This window comes from Oratosquilla oratoria, chromosome 15, assembly GCF_046742065.1.
Source record: "Oratosquilla oratoria isolate Oo_2021 chromosome 15, ASM4674206v1, whole genome shotgun sequence".
In the NCBI taxonomy this organism is placed as follows: Eukaryota; Metazoa; Arthropoda; class Malacostraca; order Stomatopoda; family Squillidae; genus Oratosquilla; species Oratosquilla oratoria.
Genome location: NC_134791.1, coordinates 16,269,153 through 16,296,874, shown reverse-complemented (window position 1 = coordinate 16,296,874; position 27,722 = coordinate 16,269,153). Strand labels below are relative to the sequence as shown.

At 40.1% G+C, this 27,722-nt stretch overlaps 1 protein-coding gene across 7 annotated transcripts in view; it reads right to left on the bottom strand.

The window, feature by feature from the left end:
* The window catches only part of SNF4Agamma (SNF4/AMP-activated protein kinase gamma subunit), an 812,417-nt gene that overhangs the window by 11,512 nt on the left and 773,183 nt on the right, over positions 1-27,722 (bottom strand). For all 7 annotated transcript variants that reach the window (XM_076198594.1, XM_076198595.1, XM_076198589.1 and 4 more), the window contains one exon: positions 25,308-25,356. In XM_076198594.1, the coding sequence (XP_076054709.1) occupies positions 25,308-25,356 (49 nt within the window). The remainder of the gene's footprint in view (positions 1-25,307; positions 25,357-27,722) is intronic.

The following is a 27,722-nucleotide window of genomic DNA, read 5'->3' as shown; positions in this document are numbered from 1 at the left end:
GTTTTTAGTTTTGCAGAGAGAACATAATGACCCATGTCATACTTTACACAATACTCGTTTCTGGTAAAAGAAATTTGAGGTTAGTCACAACAAAAATGATCAAACTTGTCACTTATGCCTGAAAACTGTCAACATTTACATTTCAGAATTAATTGTCTAGACATTAGCATACTTTCTAAATTTTGTGACTAAAGTTCTAATGGTATTTATTCACCAAAAACCTAAATTTGAAGGTCTTTCATCCCTTTGAACTTACTGATACATATGTCAGTAATAATAAAAGCTGCTGCCTCACATTTCACTGACTGGAAACTTGCAGCCCCATAGTGGTACAAGTCCTCGAGTCTTTCCATAGATCTATGGGGTGAAGCTTTGGACCACTTTGTGTTCTAATAGTGTGGGACAGTTTGTCACCAGTTCATAGTATTAAAAGGGAGGCATTGCTGGTTTTCTGCTCCCCTTATATTAACCACTTCCGTACGAGTCAAATTCTCACGTGCAGCATTGGTTGCCATATGTTTTATGCACCACACTACTCTCATTATAAAATATAAAGTCACTGCTGTATTACTCGTTCTCTTTTACTAAGTAAAAATAAACACAGAAAATGTGATCAAACCTGTTCACAGAATCTGGGGGTAACTAATGTACAACTACAAAAAATCTTCATGTACCCACTTGCACCTCATGACGCCTATGTAGGAGTCATCATACCAAAGAGGTTAACAAATTGAAAAAATACAGTTGATCTTGATAAGAGATCCTGGGTCAGACCTGGGGACAGCATCCCTCAAGACTCCACCACAATGGTGTGGGTGTTGACAAGTTTTGAAGGTTGGTGACAGGAAAAGGACTACCTGACCATCTTGCAGTACCACCTCTAGTAGGTACCCATCATTGTTCCTCATATTGAGGATCCAATATATATTTTTTAATTTTGTTCTAGGCCATGAAGAAAAAACATGAAATTGATTCACTCAACTAGACTGTAGCTTGACAATAAATAAATTGCACCGATTTATTTAGGATGAAAAACATCACCACCACTAAATTGACGACTTTGGCAAAATATACGTAATGAAAAATATTTAACATGTTGAGAGATACCAGCACTTCTATCCTTGGGGGCAACATTACTCTGCAGAAATAGTCATTGAGGTGGCAAAGGACAGTGGTTTAAGAACGGCAACAGCGAGGAGGGATAGATGAGGAAGGAAGAGAAAGGTAAGGAGATGAGAAAGAGGTTCAGAGAGGAGGAAGAGAGGTTTGGAGAAGAGGAAGAGGTTCAGATATGAGGAAGAGAAGCACGGATACAAGGAAGAGAGGTACGGATACAAGGAAGAGAGGTACAAAGGTGAGAAAGAGAGGCATGGAGATGAAGAGAGGTAAGGAGACGAGGAAGAAAGGTTTAGAGATGAGGAAGAAAGGTTTAGAGATGAGGAAGAGAGGTACAGAGATGAGGAAGAGAGGTATGGATACAAGAGAGGTAAAAATATGAGCGTTAAGGAGACGAAGGAAGAGAGGTACAGTGATAAGGACAAGAGGTAAGAAGACAAGGAAGAGGTAAGGAGACAAGGAAATGAGGAAAAAAGGTAAGGTGACAAGGAAAGGTGTAAAGGAGATGAGGAAAAAAGGTAAGGTGACAAGGAAAGGTGTAAAGGAGATGAGGAAAATAGATAAGGAGATGAGGAAGAGAGGCAAGGTGATGAGAAAGAGGGGTAAAGGAGATGAGGTGAGAGGAAGAGAGGTAAGGACATGAGAAAGTGAGAGGAAAATAGGTAAGGAGATGAGGAAGTGAGAGGAAAATAGGTAAGGAGACAATGAAGTAAGGAAAATAGGTAAGGAGATGAGGAAGAGAGGAAAGGGGGTAAGTAGATGAGGAAGAGCGGAAAAGAGGTAAGGAGACTAGGAAGAGAGAGGTAAGAAAAAATAGAGACCACCAAGATAATTTCAATCTCAACACATACTGCTAGATAATTCATAATGGTAAACTTATGACTAGGATATACCTAGGATATGAACTTACGAAAAATCATGCAAAATATAGACTTGCATACTTCATATGCACATACCAATATATTTTGTACATTTTCTACGATTGTACAACTGCAAGTCCTTGTAATCATTCTTGATACATGTTACCAGATTTACTGGTGGCATAGATAACATGCTATAGGTTGACGGGTAAGTTTGACACTTGCTCCCTTACTTATCCATCTCTCACTCCATCTCACCCATCCCTTCTCCCCTTGGGATAGGTCATGCCAACAGTTAAGTCAAAACTTAAAATAACTGCATTTGATCCTCTGTCAACATCACAAACACCATCGACGTACCTTTGTGATGATTTATAATTATTTTGTTTCACTTGATAAGTGCTACCTGGCACCTTACTTGCTTCTCACTGTTATATACACACAAGCTTTTCTGAACTTGGAAAAAGTTGACATGCATGAATATCAAAAGCTCTGTGGCTACATTAAATAGTCTGGCAGAAGCCTGAATAGAGGACCACGTGACACCCAGCATGGAAGGAGTAAACTGAAACATTTCTCCAGTTCACAGTTTGGTAAGTACATGCAAACCCTAACCAATATGACATAATAAGAACCAACACCAGCACCATATTACTAACAAATCTTTCACAATCATGTTCAGTACCTTGCAACATCTCTTTACAGAAATACATACACAGATGAAATTAACATTGCTTTCAAACAGGACTTATCCAAGATTACCCAACCTCCCAAATAAACCCAGCATTGATACAAAACAGGCCTGGATATGGACTCCATATGATTTGATGCACTCATCATGCTGAAGACACTAAATACACACAAAGTTACTTGATAGCGGTGTTCAGGCCATTAAAGGGAATGGATTAAACCGACATTTTGGTCTGGGAAAATTTTTTGAAGGATGTCAATAAATCCAGTTTTCTATACAGCTACACGGACTTTTGAGATAGCTTATTAGTTGTTATAGTCCAAACTAAAACCCTAAATCAATTCAAGAACAGGTATGATCATTGGAGAAAGGACTGGTTTAGAGTAACTACGAGGTAGTCCTGCAGGAAGGGCTTAGAGTCATTTCCCTGCCACTCAGCTTCAAACCCCATCTTCCTTACTTCTATTTGGAGGTGCATGACACTGTCTTCAGGCAACCCAAGACCCCTCTTTGTGAACTTCAGCTGTATTTCTTTCACCTTCAAAGACAAGGAAAGCTGAAAACGAGCAGTGCTCCCTGCCTTCTACTAGTTGGTGACAAAGTCCCAAACTAATACAATACTGACTAGTTGAAAGTTTCTTCACAGAGATCTATGGAAGGACCCAAGAACCAAGGCCAGATGCTGTGGAGATGTGGGTTTCCAATTAGGGACACTCAAGGTAATGATTGTGATTGAGAGCCTTGCAAGTATAGCTCCTTTCCTTTACAATACAACTATGTCAATCAATCCACTGGTCCAGGTCTCTTTCAGAGGAGACCAATGGCTCCCACATAACTGGTAACAGCCAACCAGATTGGCCCACAAGTCACTTGTGGAAGAGATAATGTGTTGTATGGGTAAAACTAGAGTAAGGTAATGTAAGAGGAAGCATTTGGTGTCACGTATGTGGTGACTGGGGCAATTTGCATCTGTGACTAAGTCTATTCTGTGTTGATATCATTTTAAAGCTAGATGGTGGCCCAAACACAGATGTGGTAGTTTGGTTCTTGCTTTTCATGGGAGGGATTTCATTATATGGCTGATATCTAGGGGAGTTTGGTGGTGAAGTCTTGATGTGCTTCATCTAATTGTTTTTGTATGGATATGTTGTGTGGTATTGGTGGGAGATGGGAGATTGTGGATGTTTGAGTAGTATACTGCCCCCCCCCCTTTTTCAATTCAATTGGTTGAGCTGGTTATACAACAGAATGGATGTGTGGGACTGATGTCTTCTGCAAAGAAATGCACTGCTGTATGGGAAGGATTTTTGTTAAAGTGTAATGTTCTATTAGGGTGATTTCAGTGCACCTTTTTCTTAATGCTTTGATTTGGGCAGTTTACAGGGTGTCTATACTTGTTTACTTAACTGTAGAGAATCATGCCAAGGAAGTGTAGTCAAGTGTAGTTCTGGAAAATTCTTTGTAGGCTATGATTACGAGTTTCCTCCTCCTGTACAAAACCTGTGCTTACTACTGATCTTGTTACATTTATTTTTCTTTGGGTCCAACCAGATATAACAAAGTTATCTAATCTTTTCTTAAAGTTATCTAATCTTCTCTTAAAATAACCAATTGTTTTTGTTGTTGTCATTCCCTAGACTGTCTGGCCAGTGGCACCAATCTCTGGGAGCAGCTTTGGTTACTCAGGTAAGCACCACAACCAATCGTTTCAGAGCTCACTACATGGTTACCAAGTCTAGCCCCAAGGGACTAAGTACCCAGTTCTGATTAACAAAGTACAACTTGGTTAATATAATATCCTATACTGCCCAACAATCTCCCATTACAGACACTACAAATTCTCTTTCTGGAGTGAACTAAGAGTCGATCTGATGGCTCTGACTAGATTATGGGGTCTATATTTCTATTAAGAGAGATCCATGGCAACATGTTAATTGACCCCATCACATACTACTTGAAACATAGGTAATCACAGCAGAAAACCAAGCTCACATACACAAGTGGCAAAAGGAGAGGGTGAGGAAGCATGTGTTTATATAATAGCAACGTGCTGATACTAAGAAAAAAAAGGTTCATGATGTTATAATAATGGTGGATGAATTAATGACCATCTTGTTCAGTGCATGAAACAACAATTTCATGTTGAAAACAAATCATGGAATTCTTGAAGGTTGCCACGAAAGATGCACAACTTTGTAAATTATTGTATCTGCTAACTTGACTAAAATAAAGCAACATCATATTGAATAAATCCTAAATATTGATACATTGCTTAGTCTCCAAAAACTTTACCCATTTTTTTTTTTTTTTTTTTTAATTGTGCCTAATACATTTGTCATTTCAAATGTTATATTTGCCTATGACACTTTTGAATTATTTTCATAGACTAGGGTACTATTCAGTGGTAAATATTCTGGGGTCACCATAGGTTAACTAAAGATTTGATTTGCCTATGACACTTTTGAATTGTTTTCATAGACTAGGGTACTATTCAGTGGTAAATATTCTGGGGTCACCATAGGTTAACTAAAGATCTACTAACATGTGGATTTATAGGATCAAGAGAAGCCTTGATATAACAACAATTTGTGATTTTAGTTCAAAATGACAATGGCCTTTGAACTAGAGATAATTGTCTTGTGTTTCAGGACACAGTCACATTTGTTGAGCAAGTCTTCTCAATAGATATCTGTAAACCAGCTTTTACTGTAAGGCCTTGTTGTGGAACGCTGTTTTGTTGCACTACTTTTGATCCAAGCAATGTAACAGGGAATGGGAGCCACCTTTCATTCATGAAGTAATGAAATGGGAGGGGTGGATGAATGAGTTCATATTCCGGTGTATGGGTTTTGATTTCACCCCTCTTGTATGGATATGAAGACTTGTATATACACAGGTAACTGATACCATACATCTAGCTAAACTGTTTGTATTATTGTGGTCACCTAAGAAGATTTTTTTTTGTATAAACACCACTATCACACCTAGATTTTTTTATGGTTAAAAAAGTGACAAAAATAGGTATAAATTATCACAAGTTGTTTAGTTCAGCTATTGTGTTTTCACCTGCCATACACTTATGCTAGCACTAATTAGGCGTTAACACCTGTGGGTTATCTATATATACATACAGGATTTCACATAGTTATAACTGTTGCCTTGAGTTCTATGATTGGAAATTGCAACCCCACAGTAGGTAGCAACAGACATCGGGTCCTCCCGACAATCTCTAGGAAGCAACGCTGGACTGCTATCTGCATTATTTTTCTGTCACTGGCTTATGGTAGCAAGAGGGGAGCAGAGACCAGTTGCCAGATCTTATATGAAAATATGGAGGAAATACAGTTGAAGTTCAGAGATCTTGAGCCCAGCCTGATGAAGATCATGGTGTTGACAAGTTTTGAAGATAAGTGTTTGGGAGATGACATATCAAGCAGGACCACAATTGCAGGTACCCATCATTGACCCCTACAAATTTCAAATAATGATAAATAGACAATAAATAAAATAGTAAATAAAGTAAAATGCCTGTTGAAAAGAGTAGAATGAAAAACATCAATTTGAAGCTTACTAGAAAGGCCCTTGACTCTATGGGGGATAATTAGTTTACTTATAAATGGTTCGTATTAGACTGGGCACAAATTAATTTTAATCATGGTCATGCTATGAAAAATACATTCATTCCAACATTAAAAAATTAAAATGATCAAACTACCTTCAAGCAGCCAAAGTTTCACATTTTAATGGCTTGATGAACTAAAATAGCTACAATTGCTTACATCAACAAAGATGAAAAAAAAAAAAAAAAGGATGTTAATATACTACCAGCAACTGTAGAACTAGCACATGACTATGGCAGATCTTCATTTGTAACACTCAAATCTATTTCCAATACCTTCCTCTAAGACTTTGACAATTTCAGCAGCTTCTGTTATGTTGACTGGCTCAAACACTTTGATCAATGACAATGGATAAACTTCCTCATTCTCATCAATATTTGGACAAAGGAAGTTACTGTATGTGTACATACACAGTGACATTTTGTCCAACTGCTCTATGTCGACACACCTTGAAGTTCAATGTAGGCTCATGCCAATCAATGTTAGTCAAAGTATCGAAATGATTCACACGTGTAACGACTTTCCCAAGAATCTGGCTTCCACACTAAATTATCCTTTTTCAAACCACATCATTGTACACAACTCTTACATTCACATTTTCAATGCACGGTCACTCACTTGCTCTGTAATCACTGGAGAGAGATTTGTTTGCAAAAGCAAATTTCTTACTTTTAACAGTCCTTACACACTTTCACTGTTCAATTTGTGCTTGTCTGAAGTACTGGTTCCAGTCAATTCTTCAACAAGTTGGGTCTTGTATCGACTGGTAATTTTTTGGAGATGTAACTATTGTTCAAGTCTATTAACTTGTTTGTATATAAAAAATGTCCACTTGTTGAATGACTAGGTCTTGCTCATCATGCTACAATAGCACTGGGACTTTCCTCAACACAAACCACCTCCCAAGCTCCCTGAGGCACTACTACTACATGCCATGCCAAGTGTGTGATGAGTTGTTGGCTGGCACTACTGGCTCTTCCTGCAATCTCACTGCAAGAAGGAAGCAGCCAGGAACAAGAGGAAATAACCCTTCTATGACCTTCTCTAAGTCTATCATAACTTTCCTTGCATGGCTTTGACTTTGACTACATCTCTCATAATTTACAAGTAAATAAACAAAGTTCTGTTACATTAATATACCAATTATCATGGACTAATTAATAATGGGAAAGCAATTTCCTGAACTTAACATTTCCTATCAACTGGCTGCTATACAAGGAGATATATGAGCTTACTGTACACCTTGGAACACCTCAGTGCTTAAAATAGGAAGCAGGCAAGGAGAGGTTTGGCACCAAGACAAATGCCATGCTGCCATGCCAATCTCAACACTTTCTTTCAACACAATTTCTAGAAAGTAAATCTAGTTTATATACTTTCCATACTCAATGATTACACCACTGAACATTAAAATTTTCACTCTTTTAGTATACAATGGTAAACAAATCAGTTTCCAACAATGTGTCCTATGTTGGCTTCTAATCTTGTTTAGTGATGACAAATTGGGACACACAGGGCATTTTGTCTAGGTAAGGTTTCTCCTTTTCATTTAATCTGAAGTAAAATCTGCTTCGTTTATATGATAAACATACAAGTCTTCTCAAAAACATTCCTACAAGTTAAAAATATGCTGTGCACCTGTAAATCTCCCCCACCCCCATCTTTTCAACCACTACTAACTCACTGTAAGGTGGTTGAGTATAAATTCCTTTGTCAGAGCTCTGGGATTTATGACCATAGGACCTTACTGCTGTCATGCAGCAGGACTCTATACGATATCCATCTAGCTTTTAGCTTCCAGATGCTTTAAAAACTTTTACAGCTTAGTTTCTTGAGAAAGTTCTATGGAATAGTCATACATAAACAACTTAATTAAGATCAGAAGTTAAATAATTCAATAAGGTTATACACATATACCTGGCTAAGTGCCAAATCTAGAAAATGCAGAATACAGTTAAGAATCACTGCATAAACCTTGATCTGCATAAGACCTCTTCTGTATACTGTATCTTCAGGTACACAAGCCTCTTTTCATCATTATCATTATCATAAAAAAGTAACATACAAATGCTATACTGTTTGTTTATGGCCTATAGAAAAATAGGTGCTTAATTAAAATAATCAAAATTTTCACAAATAAAATAATTCTTGTTTTAAATATTCAGCTTTTTTTTTTAACAGTACAGTACAGGTGTTTCACTTATAACCCAGACCACTTTGATGATGCAAGGGTCCTGGGATCAGTTGAAATCTTCTCCCAGAATATACCTCCCAAAATTGGGATGCTTTTTACAGACTTGTATGTCTACAAATGCATGTTTTCTGCAGCTCTACACAACAAATGCAATGGTGTATGTTGAACTGAATGAAAAGTGAATGTGATATGTAATCAATGAAAGTCTATGGAAGTTGCCTGTGAATTCCACCAGGCCACCCCCCCCACCCCCCACTCCTTCATGCAACTCATTCTCCCACTGGCATAGAGAATAACAAGATGCACCAATGCCACCCAAATATATCATCTGCATACAAAATCCTAAACCCTCCCCATAGAACACCATATGAAAATAATAGGTACTCAGTTCTATGGAAGAGCCCTCAAACCTACCCTATCTCATTCATCACACAAATAGAACTGAATATAACAAGAATACACAAGTGGCATGTTACTACTCAAATGTCTACAACCTGCACAAAACAACACATACAAATATAACCATGTTTACGTTCAGATCATAAAAACACTAAGAGACCACCAAACACCCAGATACCATATAAAAATCCCTATTACGACAAGTAAGAACCATATTAGCATGATTATTTTCAGGTCACTATCCAGCACATAAACAATTAACTATTCTGGTCTAGCTACAGAAACAAGTTGCCCAGATGCAACAATCACAGAACTGAACACCTCATCCTACACTGCTCCACCCTATGCATACCTATGAACCACATTATTTCCTCCTAGAGTTACTTATGGGCCAATGCAGTGACTGTTACTGGTTACCTGGGAGATGAGGGTCTTCTATCTACAAGAGAAATCTGGGGCAACAATTTGATTCATCCCAGTGGCTCTGAGTAGCTTCCTGATGTGCTCCCTTCTCCCTATTGGCTGGTAAAATGAGAGGTGGGATGTCACATAGACTACCTATGGCTTGTTGCCACCAACCCCAAACTCCACAAGGAAAATAATCCATACTAATCCCTTTAGATTTTCAACCTTATAGGTCTGGCCCAGAAACACACATGTTAAAGACAAGACAGTGGATCAAGGAAACTGAATGGGCAATAAAATTTATTTTGCTGGGGATACTGCTATACTGAGTATAGGATGTACACACACAACCAGGGGCACAATTACTTTTTTGATATGAACTCTTCTTCTTTGTTCTCTTTGTACTTGTTCCCAGATACATTCCACACTTTTCATTCCACCCAAACTTTACTCTTATACTTTGTAGCTCACCTCCACATTCACTCCCACATTCCCTACATGTGCCCTCAGTCTCTCTCTCTGTATACAACAGACACACAGACAGTACCCTACAGGTTTTGCTCCTTTCCTGTATACTACAGTGAGGTAAACAAAGATGGGCACAAAAACCCACACACACCATAATTGGAATGGGATGGCAAAATGGAATATAATTGACCACTAAAGTTCTATAGAAATTTATAAAATTGAACAATACTTTACATCATTAAGATAATGTTATTTTGCTTTAGTGTGTGTGTGTGTGTGTGTGTGTGTGTGTGTGTATAGCTCAGGTTTAATGTTTAATGGTCCACTGCAGGACTGGCATATCCTCTGAGGTACAATACAACCATGTACCTCACCACAATGGCTTATTCCAGCTTGGTAAGGTTGTATGTCTACTCCATTTACTGCCAAATGTGACCCCATACACTAACTCAATTTCCTTAAGTCTCTCATCCTTCACACTCGTGAAGTTGCTACCATCATCATTCATTGTACATTTTACCACTTCTCCAACGTTTATTTCCTTCACTCCCATAACCTACAAAGCTCAGTCACCATCTACTTCAATCTCTCCTCAGAATTGCCACACGTTCAATGGCCCCAGATACAATCACCAAATAGAGGACACCATAAGCTTCAGCCTAGACTACCCTACTTTAGCCTTACCTAGACAATGCAACATCTATTTCTTGATTGAGTTGTGGGCCAATATTGTGTTACTGATTACCTGGTGTCCCAAGGGTCTCCTGTAAGAGACCTGGGGCAACAGATTGATCAATTCCCTTCTTATTATCAAGTTCTATTTCAATCGTATTAAAACAATACAGTTAAAAAGGAACCCTATTAACATAAAAGAATTGAACAAAAAGGTACAAAATAATTTGTATTTTTTTCTTACAATGTACCAGTACCCTCAAGGAAGAAGAAGAAGAAGAGGAAGAAGAAAAAAAAAAAGAAGTGAGAAACTGGTATCATTACATATAATTCACAATTCCTACAACACAGATGAACAAACAGCATCATCTGCCTTCAATATTTGACAGAAATCCTTATAATTCATCCTACTAAACTGCAATGTCGAGTTGCACAGCTGCTCATTATAATATGAACAATCAAACAAATAAAGATCTGTGAAGGACATCTTGCTGTGATCATACAGCCCAAGGGTGGCGTGAAGGCTTGGCAATTACACAAATGCTCTTTGGCAAGACTCCTCCGAGGCAAACAAATTTAAACAACTGCAGTATGAGGAGTACAGTATCTACATTAATTCTGCCACTATTTCCTTGAAGTTTGTGCTCTTGATAATGATGATAATAGTGATGATGATGACTTAAATTTTTTTTAAGACATCAAGCAAATTAATGGAACTATTGTTTCAACATAAAACGAAGGAGGGAGGGAGAGATGGAAGGAGAGGAGAAGAGGGAGAAGGAGAGGGGAAGAGGGTGAAGGAGAGGGGAAGAGGGTGAAGGAGAGGGGAAGAGGGTGAAGGAGAGGGGAAGAGGGTGAAGGAGAGGGGAAGAGGGTGAAGGAGAGGGGAAGAGGGTGAAGGAGAGGGGAAGAGGGAGGAGAGGAAAAGATAGAAGGAGAGGAAGAGGGAGGGAGGGAGCGAGGGAGGGAGGGAGCGAGCGAGCGAGAGAGGGAGGGAGCGAGCGAGAGAGGGAGGGAGCGAGCGAGGGAGGGAGGGAGCGAGCGAGGGAGGGAGGGAGCGAGCGAGCGAGGGAGGGAGCGAGGGAGGGAGGGAGCGAGCGAGCGAGAGAGGGAGGGAGGGAGGGAGCGAGAGAGGGAGGGAGGGAGGGAGCGAGAGAGGGAGGGAGGGAGCGAGAGAGGGAGGGGGGGAGGGAGGGAGAGAGGGCGGGAGGGAGCGAGAGAGGGAGGGAGGGAGAGAGGGAGGGAGGGAGAGAGGGAGGGAGGGAGGGAGGGAGCGAGGGAGGGAGGGAGGGAGCGAGGGAGGGAGGGAGGGAGCGAGGGAGGGAGGGAGCGAGCGAGAGAGGGAGGGGGGAGGGAGCGAGAGGGAGGGGGAGGGAGCGAGAGGGAGGGGGGAGGGAGCGAGAGGGAGGGGGGAGGGAGCGAGGGAGGGGGGAGGGAGCGAGAGAGAGAGGGAGGGAGGGAGGGAGGGGGGAGGGAGCGAGCGGGGGAGGGGGGAGGGAGCGAGCGGGGGAGGGGGGAGGGAGGGAGGGAGGGAGCGAGCGAGGGAGGGAGCGAGCGAGGGAGGGAGCGAGCGAGGGAGGGAGGGAGGGAGGGAGAGAGGGAGGGAGGGAGGGAGGGGGAGAGATGGAAGGAGGGAAGGGGCACACACACACTAAAGGGGATAGATTGCATTGACAGATGAGATCTCATGATTAAAGATGGGAGGGCTTTACAAGGTCACAGGAACAAATCAAGAAAGACCACATGTGTAAAGGATGTGAAGAAATACAGTTTCCAAAAATATAGGTGCTTAAATATGTGGAACAGCTTAGGTGACATAGCCCAGCTCAAACAATACAAGAGTTCAAATCTAAATATGATAACTAGAAATAGAGGATATAGATTAAATTGGAACTATACATGAAATTGGGGCTAAGGATGATGATGATGATGATGATGAAGAGGGAGATGATGGTGATGATGATGATGATAAAAAAAGAGAATAGGAAACAAGACCCAAAGAGCATTGCTCCTTTCCCCTATATTACAATTAGGTAAAACAAACACAGAGGAAGAGGTTGGGAGGGAGGGAGAGGGAGGAAGAGAAAGAGGAGAGAGGAAGAGAGAGAGTGGCAGACAGAATGACAAAAATCACTGAAATAACTTGAAACTAACATTCCAAAAGCAATTACAGAGGAAGTGATGCAAACTACCAAAATAATCTATGACAATAATTTGGAAGGGAAGCACATGGTTGTTGGATGGGTGTACCTTGGCTGGCTACCTCCCATATATGGGGGAAGAAGCCTTTTGGTATTTGCATATAGATAAACAATCTGTAGGACTGAGTATGTCTGATTATGCACATATCAAAATCATGCAAGACATGCATATGTATATTTCATAATAAATGATGACCCATCATCCAGAAGGAGCCAAGATATGAGGGAGGGAAGGGGGTGGAGGGGAGTGGAGTATGTTAGGGATGGAATGGGTGGGAGTGGTTTTTATGCCTTTGGTATATGTACGTGTGTACATTTCACATGCATACATTAGTACATATTCTGCAAGACTGATGACCTCTTTCTGAGCCCTAGTAAGCTGTAATTCACTCTTCATCTGTTATGTTACCAGATCTACTGATGGTATAAATAGCATGCTATGGGTTGATGGGTTAAGTTTGGCACTTGTACCCGTGTTTATCTGTCTCTCAATCCCTCTCACCCTTCCCCTTCTCTTTGGGGTAGGTCATGTCAACTGCCAAATAAAAACAAACTGCTGTAAACAACTTTATGTAACTGCATTTGGTCACCCATCAGCATTACAAACACCCATCAATATACTTCAACTCTGAAATCTGATGATCTGCAATGATTTTGGTTCACTGGTTTATATACCACATACCACAATAGCTGTGCATTCTACTGGTAAGTACTACCTGGTAACTCACTTATTTTTCACCATTATACAAAGCGATAAAAAAACAATACTGTGATAATCTGCAATGATTTTGTTTAACCCTTTTCATACTATGACACCTACTTAGGCATCATTAGGGATGAGTGTATACGAGGTTACCAGTATTAGCACCCTGATTATATTAATTTTGTGGTTTAGTCAAGTGATCCCCAAATCCTGTGAACTGGCTTGATCACATTTTCTATTTAGTATTACTCAGTGAAAGAATGAGTAAACAGGCAGTGACTTTATATTTTATAATATAAGTATTGTGATCCATCATCAAATCATCATACATCAGGCATCTGATGTGGTGCACAAGAATTTGACTCGTATTCAAGAGGTTAACTAGAGTACTTACTACAATGGCTGTGTATTCTACTGACAAGTGGTATCTGGCACCTCACTACTTCTCACAGTTATATAAATAGATCAGTAACAAGTCTGTGGTTAAAGGTGTTTATTGTAGATCTTATGAACTCAGAAATATTATAAAATATAGGGATATCTTATAAGAGCTATATAGTATAGTATTCCCTCTCTTTATGACTGAAGGTCATACTCAGCTGAATAAAATTGCCTGACAGAAGCAAAAATAGTGGAGCAATTGCCACAGAGTGTGGAAGTGGTTAACTGTGATTAGTTGAACTCTTTCATAACTCCATTATCTCAATAACTGGTTAAAATAATTAGCCATGTGGTAACTTGAATCAATCAATCAATCTATTGCCCCAGAGATCTCTTGTTGGAGACCCACAGCCTCCTAAGTATATGGCAACAGCCACCAGACTGGCCCAAAATCATGCAAGGAAAGAAGAAATACACCAGACCCCCAACATACACACAGGGTTTGAGAACAATTTCAAAACCCTCAAAATCCATGCCATATACAAAATGGTAACACTTAAAAGGCACCTAAAAAAATTTTAATGCCTCGTTAAAAAAAATATAAAAATAAATAAAAAACAAATAAATAATTATAATGAGGGGGAAGAGAGAGAGAGAGAGAGAGAGAGAGAGAGAGAGAGAGAGAGAGAGAGAGAGAGAGAGAGAGAGAGAGAGAGAGAGAGAGAGAGAGAGAGAGAGAGAGAGAGAGAGAGAGAGAGAGAGAGAGAGAGAGAGAGAGAGAGAGAGAGAGAGAGAGAGAGAGAGAGAGAGAGAGAGAGAGAGAGAGAGAGAGAGAGAGACACACACACACTAGGGTGGGTGTAGTGTTCAGTCTCGGGTGTAGATACCCCAAATGCTGCTAGAATAAAGGGATCAATGACACTTTCTTGGGGGATAGGTTTCATTTTGAGATACAAGGAAAATATTAATTTAATATCTATTTTACTTTTAAACAAATACCAAGAACACTTTTGGTGCAAGTCTTGAGAGCAGCACATCCCAGACACATACATATCCTTGATCACTTAACCTCAAGGCATGTACAAATGGAAGAAGAATTTTTTTTTTCCCCAGACACACACAAATGAATTGTAACCATGAACTGTTATAACATATATGAGCACTTACATTGGATAGTCTCACTGACCATTTTGGAGATCAGTACTGTAACAACTACCATATATACTTCTCAAACACTTCAGTCTCTTCTTCTCCACCTCCTTCATACATCCTTATTATTGATAAGGGTCATGCACAAGAGATACCGTACCTATCACTACTGGTTTTGGTCAAGTACCCTGTTGTTCATCTTCTCTATCCCTTCAACCACTCCTATGTTCTGTGCACGTTATTTGAGATGGTTCTTAGAAATAATGAATGCTTGCTGGCCAAACAGGTTAGAGCAGTGCTATTTGTGGCAGATGACAGGGATGAAGGTAGCCCATACCTGACCTCCGTAAGAAGGCATTGTCCTAGTTTCCTCTGATGGAGGTGGGGGTTGTGATGTTAAACTGAACAAATCTTAGAAATAAATAATGAAATGAAAATGGTGAAGAAAGACCTGGAGATCTCTGCTGCCTTGTAAACAGATGTGTATTCTACTGATAAGTACTGATGGGGCTTTTGGTAAATGTATATTATAATTAAAAAGCTATCTATCTATATACCAAGGGAGGCAGACAAGTCAAAAGGCATGAACTCACTTCCACCCACCAGCCCCTCCTTCCTCTCATCTTAACTCCTCTTGGATGACGGGTCACCCCTGTATCCTGCCTACTGCCCTGGGTTTGATGCAATGCAACAAGACACAGTGCATCCATAGCAAGGTTGCTTCATTTAATTGGTGACCGCTCCCCTCTGTCCCCTCATGCAGGAATCAAGAAGACAGGAAGAAATCCCTTTGGACTGCGTCACTACCCCACCCTATCCCCCCCACTTTTCCTTGCATCTCAGTATCATTTATACACAGTCATTCTCCACTCACCCATAGTATAATTTGCTCAGTAGCATGCAGCTGATACTTTAGTGACTATATGGGGTGTCCCTATGGACCAGAGCCACATATAATTTTGTCTGTTTAAGGAAATATCTACTCAGATGTGATGCAACTTTATTGTACTATGATTGTCCCTGCATTATGTTATGCCCCCAACCCCCTTAATACTGCCCTGTACCAATTGAGTATATATTTCTGTTTTTCACCACCATCTGTCCCCCGTGATGAGGGAAGAATTCTGCCACTGAATTTAGGCACTATTGTTGTAAAAGGTGGCTAAAACGAGATGGAGTAATGGGTCTATGCATCCTGCTCTCTACAACCCTAAGGGGTACATTCCTATGAGAAGTCAAAAGCTAAAAAATGAAATAAAAATGGTAGAGTGACACGAGGATCTGTTGCTTTGTAAACAAAAACATTTGATCATATTGCCATCACTATTACCACAAATATGATACTTCTATCCCTATGTAGTTTCCTGAAGCCTTTGGTTAGGTTAGTTTAAGTATTGCCAGGCAGTGGCTGTGATTTTGAGAATACTGTTGTGTCAACAGCAACACCAATCAAGTGTATGTTGTTTACACAGCAAGGACAATATCATGCTAGTTGCAATCCTCTCATCTTGATTTATGTGTTGAAGTTCAATTAATGAATTTAAATATTCAATGCCTTTTCCAATACCACCAAAGCACAAATCTAAATTAGCCTTGTTATTCATACTGAGGTAGTGTGTGTGAGCAAAATTTTGACGCAGCCCGAAGGGATTTCTCCCCGTCCTCTCCTTTATATGGGGGGACGGAGAGGGGGGGGTCGCCAATTTAATGAAGCGGCCTTGCTGTGGATGTGCTGTGTCTTGCGACACTGCTTCTGACCCAGGACAGTGGACAGGGTGCAGGGATGACCCATCATCTAGGAGGTGCTAAGATGGGAGGGAGGGTGGAGGGGTGTGGAGAGTTTTCAGAGATGGAATGGGTGGGAATGATTTTATGCCTTTTCCTTTTTGGCTACCTCCCTTGTAAGGGGAAAAAAGCCTTGGTATATGTATGTATGTATTCATACTGATGAAAAACTACAGCACAGTTCATTCCACTTCCAAGTTTCTTTATAATTAAAGGTATGGACTTCCCCGGGATGCTTGCTGGCTGAGCGGGTTAGAGCATTGATATTTGTGGCAGAGGTCAAGATAATGATGATTCGGATCCTGCTTGAGGAAAGTTGAACTAAGGCCACGGTTCATTAAGTTCCACCCTACAAAGTCCACTGTATGGTGCACCATCCTAGCCTCCGGATAGGGGAGTTTTGTGACATAAAAACCAAACCACATGGATCTCCCCACCCCCTCTCAGCTGGGTCATTTTAACTATAGTATCAGATGGGTGCTTAGAAGCCATGACAATTACAGGAGCACAACAGCTGTAGTCAAGAATGTTCAGAGTGCCACATGTGGATTAATGTTATTGTCAGGAAAGCAGGAACATGATGCCATCAACCAATGACATCTAAGAGGATGGTGTGGATGCTTACTTCACAGCACCAAATACAATCAGATAATTTTTATGGCTGTCGCGTATAGGACTCGACCCTACCGCTCTGATGCCAAGAGGCTCTTGAGACCACCGTCTCGGGAGCCTCTTGGTATCTGAGTGGTTGGTTCGAGTCCTATATGCGACGGCCATAAAAATGATCTGATTGATGTCACTGTTCACTCGCGAATTTCTCATACCAAATACAAATACAATCTTCATTAAATAATCAAGAATATTCAAACAAAACGTTGATAACTAAAACCAATGAAAATAAGGGAGTATTGTAATCAAAGGCCCAGTTCCATACATAACCATGGGTACAATTACTCCATAAACTTTCTCTTAATGTTCATCGCCACTTCTCATACTTTTCATTCAACCCAGACATTTACTTGCTTCCATTATTTCATAATTTACATTCACATCCATGACTACAATCACCATCATATGCAACTCCAAACATTTAGGACTCTTCAGTTTTCCATATAGCCCAAGCTATCAAATGCAAGTTCAAAATTACTATAGCTCTTTTCCTGTATACTACAATTAGGTAAACAATTCCTGAAGACTCTCTACCTTCATAATTGCACAATCAGATTAAATGGCCGACTTCTCCCACTGAAACACTCAGAACCTTCAGCTTGTGTATTATTGACCTAACAGTGAAGGCAAACAAAGCAGAGTAAAAATTCATTCTTTCAGTATCAAGCATTTCAGAAAATTAATTATACACCACTTACCAATTAGCCCCATACTAAAACTTCTGATTTTTTGGTACATTCAAACACATTCCAAACATCACACTCAGACAGCATCCCCAATAAAGAAAAAATATAACTAACCTAAGAGATGAACCAAACAAAACACAAATAACAACTACTACAAGAAATACAGTGTAGCAAGGTAAAGATACTGTGATATGGAAAGGGAGTTAAATGGGTTTGTGTGTATGAAGAGGATGTGTGCTCTGACTGCCACATGGCCCTCCTAAGGGGGGAAAGGCCTATTGTGTACGTGTGACAGAGGAAATGGGGCAACTCTTCTTCCATGAGGTGCTAAGATAGGAGGGACAATGAATGGGTTTTTGAATAGGTGCATGTTTTGACTCGACCACCCACTTTATAAGTGGGAAAAGGCCTTTTGGAAATTATAACAATTGTGTCAAGTTTCACTAATGGGAAAACATGTAGCCCCACAGCAACTGGTCCCTCTCACAGTTCTCTCTAGGAATAAACTTTGAAGTTGAAGGAGAACAGTCACTAGTTGTCAGCTCTGTGTAAAAGTGAAGAAATACAGCTAAAGCTGAGAGAGAGATTGGGCCCAGTCTGGAGACCATGTTAGTACCTGAGATATCCTAATGGAGGTGAAGGGATTGAGGAGTTTTAAAAATAAGAACCTTTGCTGTCCATCTTGCAGGACTATCAACTGCAGATGCCTATCATTGGTCCCAGGTCTTTTATTATTTGTATGTATGTACGAGTCATACCTACATACTTAGTTCCAGAAGCATGCTATAATGAGAGGATGGAAAGGGTGGTGGGTAGAGTGGGTACTTTCCTTTTGACTTTGCTACCTCCATTGTAAGGGGGAAAACCCCTTGGTAAATATGGTACATAGATATATGTACGTATGTATGCATGCACATACATACTCGTACATACATGTACCAAAAGCTCCTTTTCCCTTATAAGGAGTGTGACCAGCCAAGGCATGCACCCACCTTTCCCCCATCCCACACCTATTTGTTTTCACTTTTATTTCAGCTCCTTGTAGTCCTGCATCCACTGCAGAGGTCAGAAGTAATGCAGGCAGTAATAGCACCTCCTCACCAGGTCCCAACAGCAAAAGCTGTAATCATTACATGATGACATTCCCTAACCATCCACTCAAGAATCTACAGAGCAGACAGGAAACAATCCCTCAGGGTCTTGTTAATTCATCATCCAATCACAACCGCTCTCCACTCAGATCTATCTCCTCCCCCTTTCCTTCTCAAAAGACATTTCCATTGTACTCAAAGCCCCTTTCACCATATCTTATTCTTGGTTTTCCTTTTAAGTTCACTCCATCCGTCTTTACTTTCCACACTCCTTTTGCTAGTGTTTCTCCTCTCATTCTTTCCATATATCCAAAGAATCCCAGCATCTTTAATCAAACCTATTTGCCAGCTCTTTTTCTACCCCTGTTCTCTGCCTCACCACCTTATTTCTCACTATCAATCTTCAATACTTACTTCATCTCAATCACATTTAAATTCCCTTTCTGCCTCTCTTAAATTCCAACGCTTGGCCCAACAGTGTTGTGGGCACAATCACCCTAACATACAGTCTTCTCTTTGTGTTCATCCCTAGATACCTATTACTCACAACTTTTCGTTCCAAAGATATTTACTTGCTTACCTTGATCTATAATTTACCTCCTCCCCCACTCATCTATTCCCTGCTACACATGACTCTAAATACTCGAAACTCTTCACTTCCTCTAGCATCTCTCCTTTAAGACTTACCTCCAACCCACTACCACCCTCTCACCTTGTACATCTCATCACCTTACTTTTATCCACATTTACTTTCAGGTTTCTCCTCCCACACACAAACTGTCACAGTCTAAGACCCTCCTTTGACCTACCCACAAAAACAGTGTTGTCTACAAACAACTACTGGATAACCTCCCATTTCCCTCTATTCTCACCATCTCTAAACCCCTTCCCAACACCTATGCTTTAATTCCTGTATCACCCCTATCCATATATATGTTGAACTACCATGGTGATATTATACACATCCCCTTGGTATATGTATGTATGTACCTTCATCTCAAACCACTCGCTCTCTATGTCCTATCCTAACACATGCTTTATCAATCTGTTGCCCTTGAACTCTCTTGCAGAAAACCTGCAGCTTTCAGGTAACCAGCAACAACCTCCAGGCAGGACCACAAGTCACTCAGGGAAGATATTTTGTCTAGGAATTATTAGTGCAAGGCAGTGTAGTACAAGGTGTTCCATGTCTTCTGGGGTAGTTTGAATATGTGGCCAGGCCTATTCTGTCTACAGAACCATTCTGGTTAGTGTCCTGAGCACAGGCATACCAGTATGGTTCTTGTCAAATGTGCATTTTCTTGTGGGGCTTATTATCTGGGGGATGTGGAGTTTGGTGGTCTATCTTGAAGGGCTTGTTTAATAACCTGAGTATGTACATGTTTGTGTGGATGTTTTTGTTTACTTCTTGAATACTGAACATAAAACACATTCAGGCTCTTCCTTTCTGCCTCCTTTGAATTCCAAGTCTACCCCACATGATGTCATGTGTACAATCACTCTTTTGTACATTTTTTTTTATCACGTTCATCCCCAGATACCTACTTCATGAATCTTTTCATTTCCCCATTTACTTTTTTCACTTACTGTATAATCTGGCTCCATAACTGTTGCCTGTTAACTGTTAACTTTGTCACAGTGGCTGGCAACATCATTAAGAGGGGAGCAGGAGTTATTATCTCTCCTGTAAAAAGGTGGGGGGAAATACATTCAAAGTTAACAGATCTTGGGCCCAGTCCAGAAACAGCATGTTCCTCTAGATGGAAGTGAAAGGGTTGATGGGTCTTGTAAAAGGGCTGCAGGGAAATGATTCTTTCTAATGTGCATCTTACTGAAACCCAAAGACATGTACCTGTCATTGGCCCTACAAAAAGTTACATCAATTAAGCTGCTACCTCTTGCTTGAGACTCATGGTCCCCAGGTAACTGGCAACAGTCTCCAGTTCAGTCCATATATCACTTGGAGGCTATGCTATGCTGCTGTATGGACAGGATGAAAATAGGGTACATACATACATATACCAAAGCCTTTTTCCCCCCTTACAAGGGAGGTAGCCAAAAAACAAAGGCATAAAAACCACTCACTCATTCCATCACCATATACAGTACTCTACTCCCATCCCCTTCCCTCCCTCTTATCTTTGCTCCTCCTGGATGATAGGTCATCCCTGCATCTCACCCACTGCCCTGGGTCAGGGCAGTGGAAAAGTAGGGTAATATAAAACAATTTGAATCTGTGGCCAAGCCGACTGTGGTGGTGGCCTGAATGCAGTCATGCTAGAGTGAATACTGCCTGTTGGGGGAGTATTTTCTTTATGATCTTGGTGTATTTTTGTATATATTCTTGGGTATTGGTGAGAGTTGGTTGTAGATTTTATGTAGTATGATGCTGGAGTAATTTTTAACTACATCCGTCCTTGTGTGATGTAATGGAAAGGACTGGTTCAATCAAAAGTGTAGAACTTTGTGCTCACCACATCCTATTTTATGGGAAGGGCCTTGATCTCATATGGTCTATTGGGATGGTTTAATGTATCCTGTTATTACTTAAATGTTTTATTTTGAATTGTCTATAGGATATCTTTTCATGATTGCCTGGAACCTTGGAGGCATTATTAATTGTGGTTCTTGCAAGTTGTTTGTAAATTATAATTATGGTTTCTTTCTACTGGACAAATCCTGTACTTACCATGGCCCTCCATGTATTCAATTTCTTGTTTGCTTGCACCAAGGTCCTTCGTGTGTGGACTGAAGGACTTCAATTACTGGCATTTTGGATGTTGGACGTTTCTTTGATTCAAGGTTGTCCGGAGTAAGCCACATCAACGATTTATGAGGCAATTATGTCATTCTGTATTAAGTCAGCCACAACTCTAGTTTGTCTGTGTACTTGTATGAATTCTTGGCAGCTGTTTCCTACTTGTATTCTCTGCTAGCTATGTGTTTGTCAGCCATTTGTTGTTGTTGTTTTATATTCATGGACTGTGTCAAAGGCTTGGTTATGTCTACTACTACTATTACTCTACTTTCTGGAGGTGATGTTTTGTTGACATGTGACATCTGTGAGCACTGATGATGGAGGAGTGTCATTCTTTGGATCAATGTTGATTTGGGAGGTGGGCAGTTTGGTTTTAATTCTTTCCAAGTTTATCCATCAATGTGAATATACTGGACATGAGGGAGATGGATCAACATGATGCTGGGGAAGTGGTTATATGTGAATGATATTTTGATGCAACCCAAAAGGATTTCTTCCTGTCTTCTCTTTTTATGCATGAAGGGACACAGAGGGGGTTGCCAACTAAGTGAAGCAGCCTTGTGTGGATGTACTGTGTCCTGCTGCATTACCTCTGACCCAGGACAGTGGGCAGGATACAGGGATAACCCATCATCCATGAGGAGCTAAGATGAGAGGAGGAAAAGGGTGGTGGATGGGAGTGGAATGGGCGGGAATGAAATGGGTATATGTCTTTTGACTTGCCTACCTCCCTGGTATGGGGAAAGGAGCCCTTGGTACACAAGATATAAAAATGCTTTAATCTCCCCTTATAAAGGGAGTGGCCAAGTCATAGCTTACTTTTTTTTTTGTTCTGTGTAGGAGAATTTATGAAGCGGCCTTGCTGTAGATGTGCTGTGCCTTGCGACACTGCTTCTGACCCAGGGCAGTGGACAGGATGCAGGGATGACCCGTCATCCCGGAGGTGCCAAGATAGGAGGGAAGGAGGAGGGTGGAGGGGAGTGGAATATATGGGAAATGAAATGGGTGGGAGTGATTTCTATGCCTTTTTCTTTTTGGCTAACCCCCCGTGTAAGGGGGAAAAAGCCTTTGGTATATGTATGTATGTGTAGGAGAAAAATACACCGCCCCCTAATCCCATCATTCTACCACAGTTACCTTTTATGATATGGAAGGGAAGAAGATATAGGAATTCTTGTCTTCCACTACAAGATGCCAAAGAAAAATGGTGAGGTGGAGTCACAAAGGTGGAAAAGATTCAAGAAGGGTAGAAAAAGGGAGAGATAGCACAAGTCAAAAGACTGATGAGCATTCCTCATTGATTGGATACTCCAGTCATAAAAGAGTGCTGCAAGACTGGTACAATCCATCCTTTGTCCCAAGTCTCTTGCAAGAGACCTACAACACCCAAATAACCAGCAACAGCCACAAGGTGGGCCCATATATCACTCAAGGAAGAAATAGTATTATTGTTAGGTGACAGTGTAGGGCAGTGTAGAATGAGGTGTAGTGTCCTCCATGTGATGATTGCATCACACAGAGGACACTGCATGGGCCTATTCTCTGAACATATGTCCTGCTGCTCTTGAGAAGGATTTTTCTATGGGACTTTCTTTTATTTATTTGTTTATTTATTCATTTTTTTGGGGGGGTATATTTTTAAAAAATTTGGTAGTTGTGCTGAAGAGCTTGTTTTGTAATCTAGGTGTAAATGCATTTTTGTGTGGATATATTTTGTTGTACTGGAGTTATTGTATGCATTTGTGTAATACACTCAGTCCTTGATTTAATGGATCTTCATTTTATGAATTTCAGAAACAATGGATAAAATCCAATAATTCTGAAATTTATTCTCAGTCCCCATGCTTTAATCAATAGTGGCATAATCTGAAGTATCCAGATTTCTCATTCTCTCAGTTGGGGGTTCAATTCCCATACTTCTGATTTCAAGTAGTGTCTGCTACCTGCCACAATAGTGCAAGCATATAGAGCAAAGGTGACAGCCTTGGCCTCAGCTAAGTGCCTCCTGGCATTGGTTCCTCACCTTTTTCACCATATTATGTAATCACAGTATGTCAAAAACCTATCTTAACAATCCTTGGCAAGTCTGATAATAAATCAAATGTGCTGAATTTATTATATCTATCTGACCTATGTCTCCCCCACCTTTTGTCCATTAAACTGAAGGATGGGTGCACGCTGCCATTTTTTTCAATGTTCTACATTTTTTTCCCCGATTGTTGGTAACTAAGCTGTGGCAGTGTTTTTGTGATTCTAATGAATTGTTTGTGGTATGATTAGTTTCCTTCTATTGACCAAATTGTGATGAAATATATTTGTATTTTGGTAAATTTTCACTATCGGATCTTTGACAAGGGTTGATAGTCATATGGGTGTTGAAAAAGGTCTAATATATATTTTTTCAATGGGAGGATTTGCCTGTTTAATTTCATTGTTGAATTTACTTTGTTGTCTGGGGTGAGCAATATTACTGATGATTTTTGGGCTGATGCTTCTATTCCATTATCTCTAAGCAACTGCTTTAATTTGTCTATGTATGCTTGGGTGTTAGTTGCAATTCTGTAGTTGATGCAGTCAGTTATCATTGTCAGGTCATCAGCATAGGTGAGTGCTTTAGTGTTACATTCTGGATCTGGTGTTGTGAGATTGCTTGTGAAGATTGTCAAAAATCACTGATAAATACAGATGAAAGGCGCTCACTGGCTGAGTGGGTTAGAACATCGCCACAAGCGAGTTGGACCAAGGGCATGGGTTTGTTATATTCAATGCTACAAAGTCCTCTCTAAGGGACACCGTCCTAGCATCCTGATGGGGTTCACAATGTTAAACCGAATCAAATACTGATGACACCAAAGTCCCTAAGTATTGACTATGTAAATTCTTGCAATCGGTGCTTTATATATGGTAATGGAAGAAAAACACAAGTTCCTCAGTTGCCCCCCCACCTCTCTCCCCCATTTAGACATCTCTCATGTTCTATGGGAAAGCTGTGATGACACTATCTTCCCACTTAACACAAGAGCACGAGATATGAAACGGAGTCTTAGAAGTGTTGAAAGAAAAACTTAAAAAGATAGCAAAGATATAGGATAACACCATTCAAAAAGTGGGTCATCATGTCTCAATGTGTAAATAAATAAACCTCTTTACTCATGATGGAGCCCAGCTCTCATTTTGTATACGTGTCAAAAGTTTTCATTTGGAGGTTGTCACACAGTTTCATAAAAACTAATGTTCATTATAAAATATGACATGTGCCATGCTGGAGTCAATAATCAAGGCTCTTTGGCAAGGTTCCCATATGCTTATCTCCAGATAATCCCAGGCCTATCAAACTGTTCTTTAGTTCCTGATAAAAAGCACACCACACTGAAGTGAGCACTTTCAAAACACTACCTTCACATTCATACTAGATATCATAAATAAACAATATGTAAACATTTTAAAGACAACACTTACCCAATTCACTTCTTGTCATGCTCTCCATGAAGTGTCCCATAGTTGGCAACTGAAAAAAGTAAAAGATGTTAGTACGTTTATTTGTATCAACCATGAGCAAATTTAATCCTAAAATCACAAGTCTAGGATTCTAGATGATATAGTGATTATTCAATAAACTATCATCTAAATGTTTCTCTGATTATGTAGAGATAATCTCTCACCAATTTCTAAGAAAGCTGTGCACAATCCATTTCTCTTTTGGTGTAGAGTTTGGTGGTTGGTCTTGGAATGTTTTTATTTGTAATTTGTATAGATGTTTTTGTATGGACAAGTTGCATGGTACAAGTGGTAGGTTGTTGTAGATGCTCGAGTCTTATTATTATTTTTTTCTTTTTTAACTGAGGGCTCTTACATAAAACTGGATTCCTGACATTTGCATGTGTTATTCTATGGGACAGATTTTGGATTGTGTGTGCAGATGTTCTACTGAGGTTTTAGTACATCCAATGAGAGACTAGCAAAAAGAATGTGGATGGCAGAGGGAGATGTACTAAAAAGGTAAATTCTTCTTATACTGGAGGGTGGCCCTTTTATTTTAGCTCCTTGTGGACAGGTGAAGAGTCCCTCACTGTCTCTGGCCCATTCCAATACAGCAAGACACAGGGCCTCCACAGCAGGGGCCACAATCAGAGCTGGTTTACTCTGTTTATTACATGGCTACCCTCCCTGCCTCCTCAGTCCTCATGCCACATCAATCCATCATCCACCCACAACCACTCTCCACTCACACCCACCTCCTGTCCTTTCCCTTCCCTGATTTAAAGACATTGACCTTGTATCCAAGGCCCCCTTAATTCTACACATCCGTCCTGTTCTCAGACTTCCCCTCAAGTTCATTTCAATGATCTCTGCATTCCACACTTTTTGCCATTTTTTTTTCTCCTTTTTATATGCCCAATTCATCCCAGTATTCTTTGATAACCCGTTTATCAAATCTTTCATTTCCACTCTCATTTCTCTGTCCTTCTTTGTAATACCCACTGTATTTCTTAAACACCATCTCAAACACATTTAGGCTCCTCTTTTCTGCCTCCTTTAAATTCCGAGTTTTTGCCCCTTACAGTGTTGTGGACACAATCATCCTCTGTGTAGTCTTCTCTTTGCATTCATCCCAAGATACACATTTCTTATGACATTTCATTTCCTCAAGACATTTACTTGCTTCCTTCTCATCTGTGCTGCAATTTCTTCTTGAGTGGAGGAAGGGGAAGGGTCGCTACAAAAGGAAATGGTGGGGGCAAACCAGCTTTGGCTTTTGGGTCATACTGTGAAAATGCTGTGTCTTGCTGCATTGCCTGTGAACTAATCAGCGAGTGGGGGCAAGGGATGACATTTCATCCACAAGATGCTAATATGGTGGGGGGGGTCAATAAATGGAGTTTTGTGCAAGTGGGATGGATGATGGATGAGTAAATGCTTTGACTTTAAGTGAGAAAGGGGGTAGAAAAAAGGGGAGAAAAGGGGAGTGGGAGAGAGGGAGTGATGGATGGATGGGGAGGGATTAAATGTCACCAGTGTTTTTTTGAGTGGATATTAGCCCCAAAAGAGAAAGGGAAGCATTTAATTTTTACTAACCCTTCATTCTATTGCCCTAATTTAACATCTCATTTACCACCTCAATGACTACTTTTTGCTGTGATACTATCTTTAGAAATAGAAGTACCTGTTGTTATCAACAAAAACTCTTAAAAAGACACACATATTATTTATATATATATATATATATATATATATTTATATATATATATATATATATATATATATATATATATATATATATATATATACATACATACATACACACACACACACACACACACACACATATAAATCAAATATCAATTCATCAATTGTCCCTCATCTGTTTTGCAGGTATTCCAGGTAACCAGTAAGTCACTGGATTGGCCCACTCAAGTCACCGTTGAACATATGTATGTATGCATGTATTTACTTAGTTGTATTCTATGGGAAGGGGAGCTATGTTTATGGTGTCCTGCCTTTGTATCTTGCAACATCTAGTTTGTTCTTAAATTCATGTGTGGTGTTTGCACATACTATTGTTTCATCCAATTTGTTCTGGACATCCACCACTGTGTGGAACGCGGTTCTTTTTCAGATTTCTTCTATAACTGTCCTTTGAATTTCTTTTCATATCCCCTTGTTTTTCTTCTATCCCAATTTAATAAGTCTTCTCTATCAAGGACTTCCATGCCTTTCATAATTCTATAAATGGCCAACAGATCACTTCTTTCTCCTCTTTGTATTATTATTATTATTATTATTATCATATATATATATATATATATATATATATATATATATATATACACACACACACACACACACACACACATACATGAAGTACTTCAATTA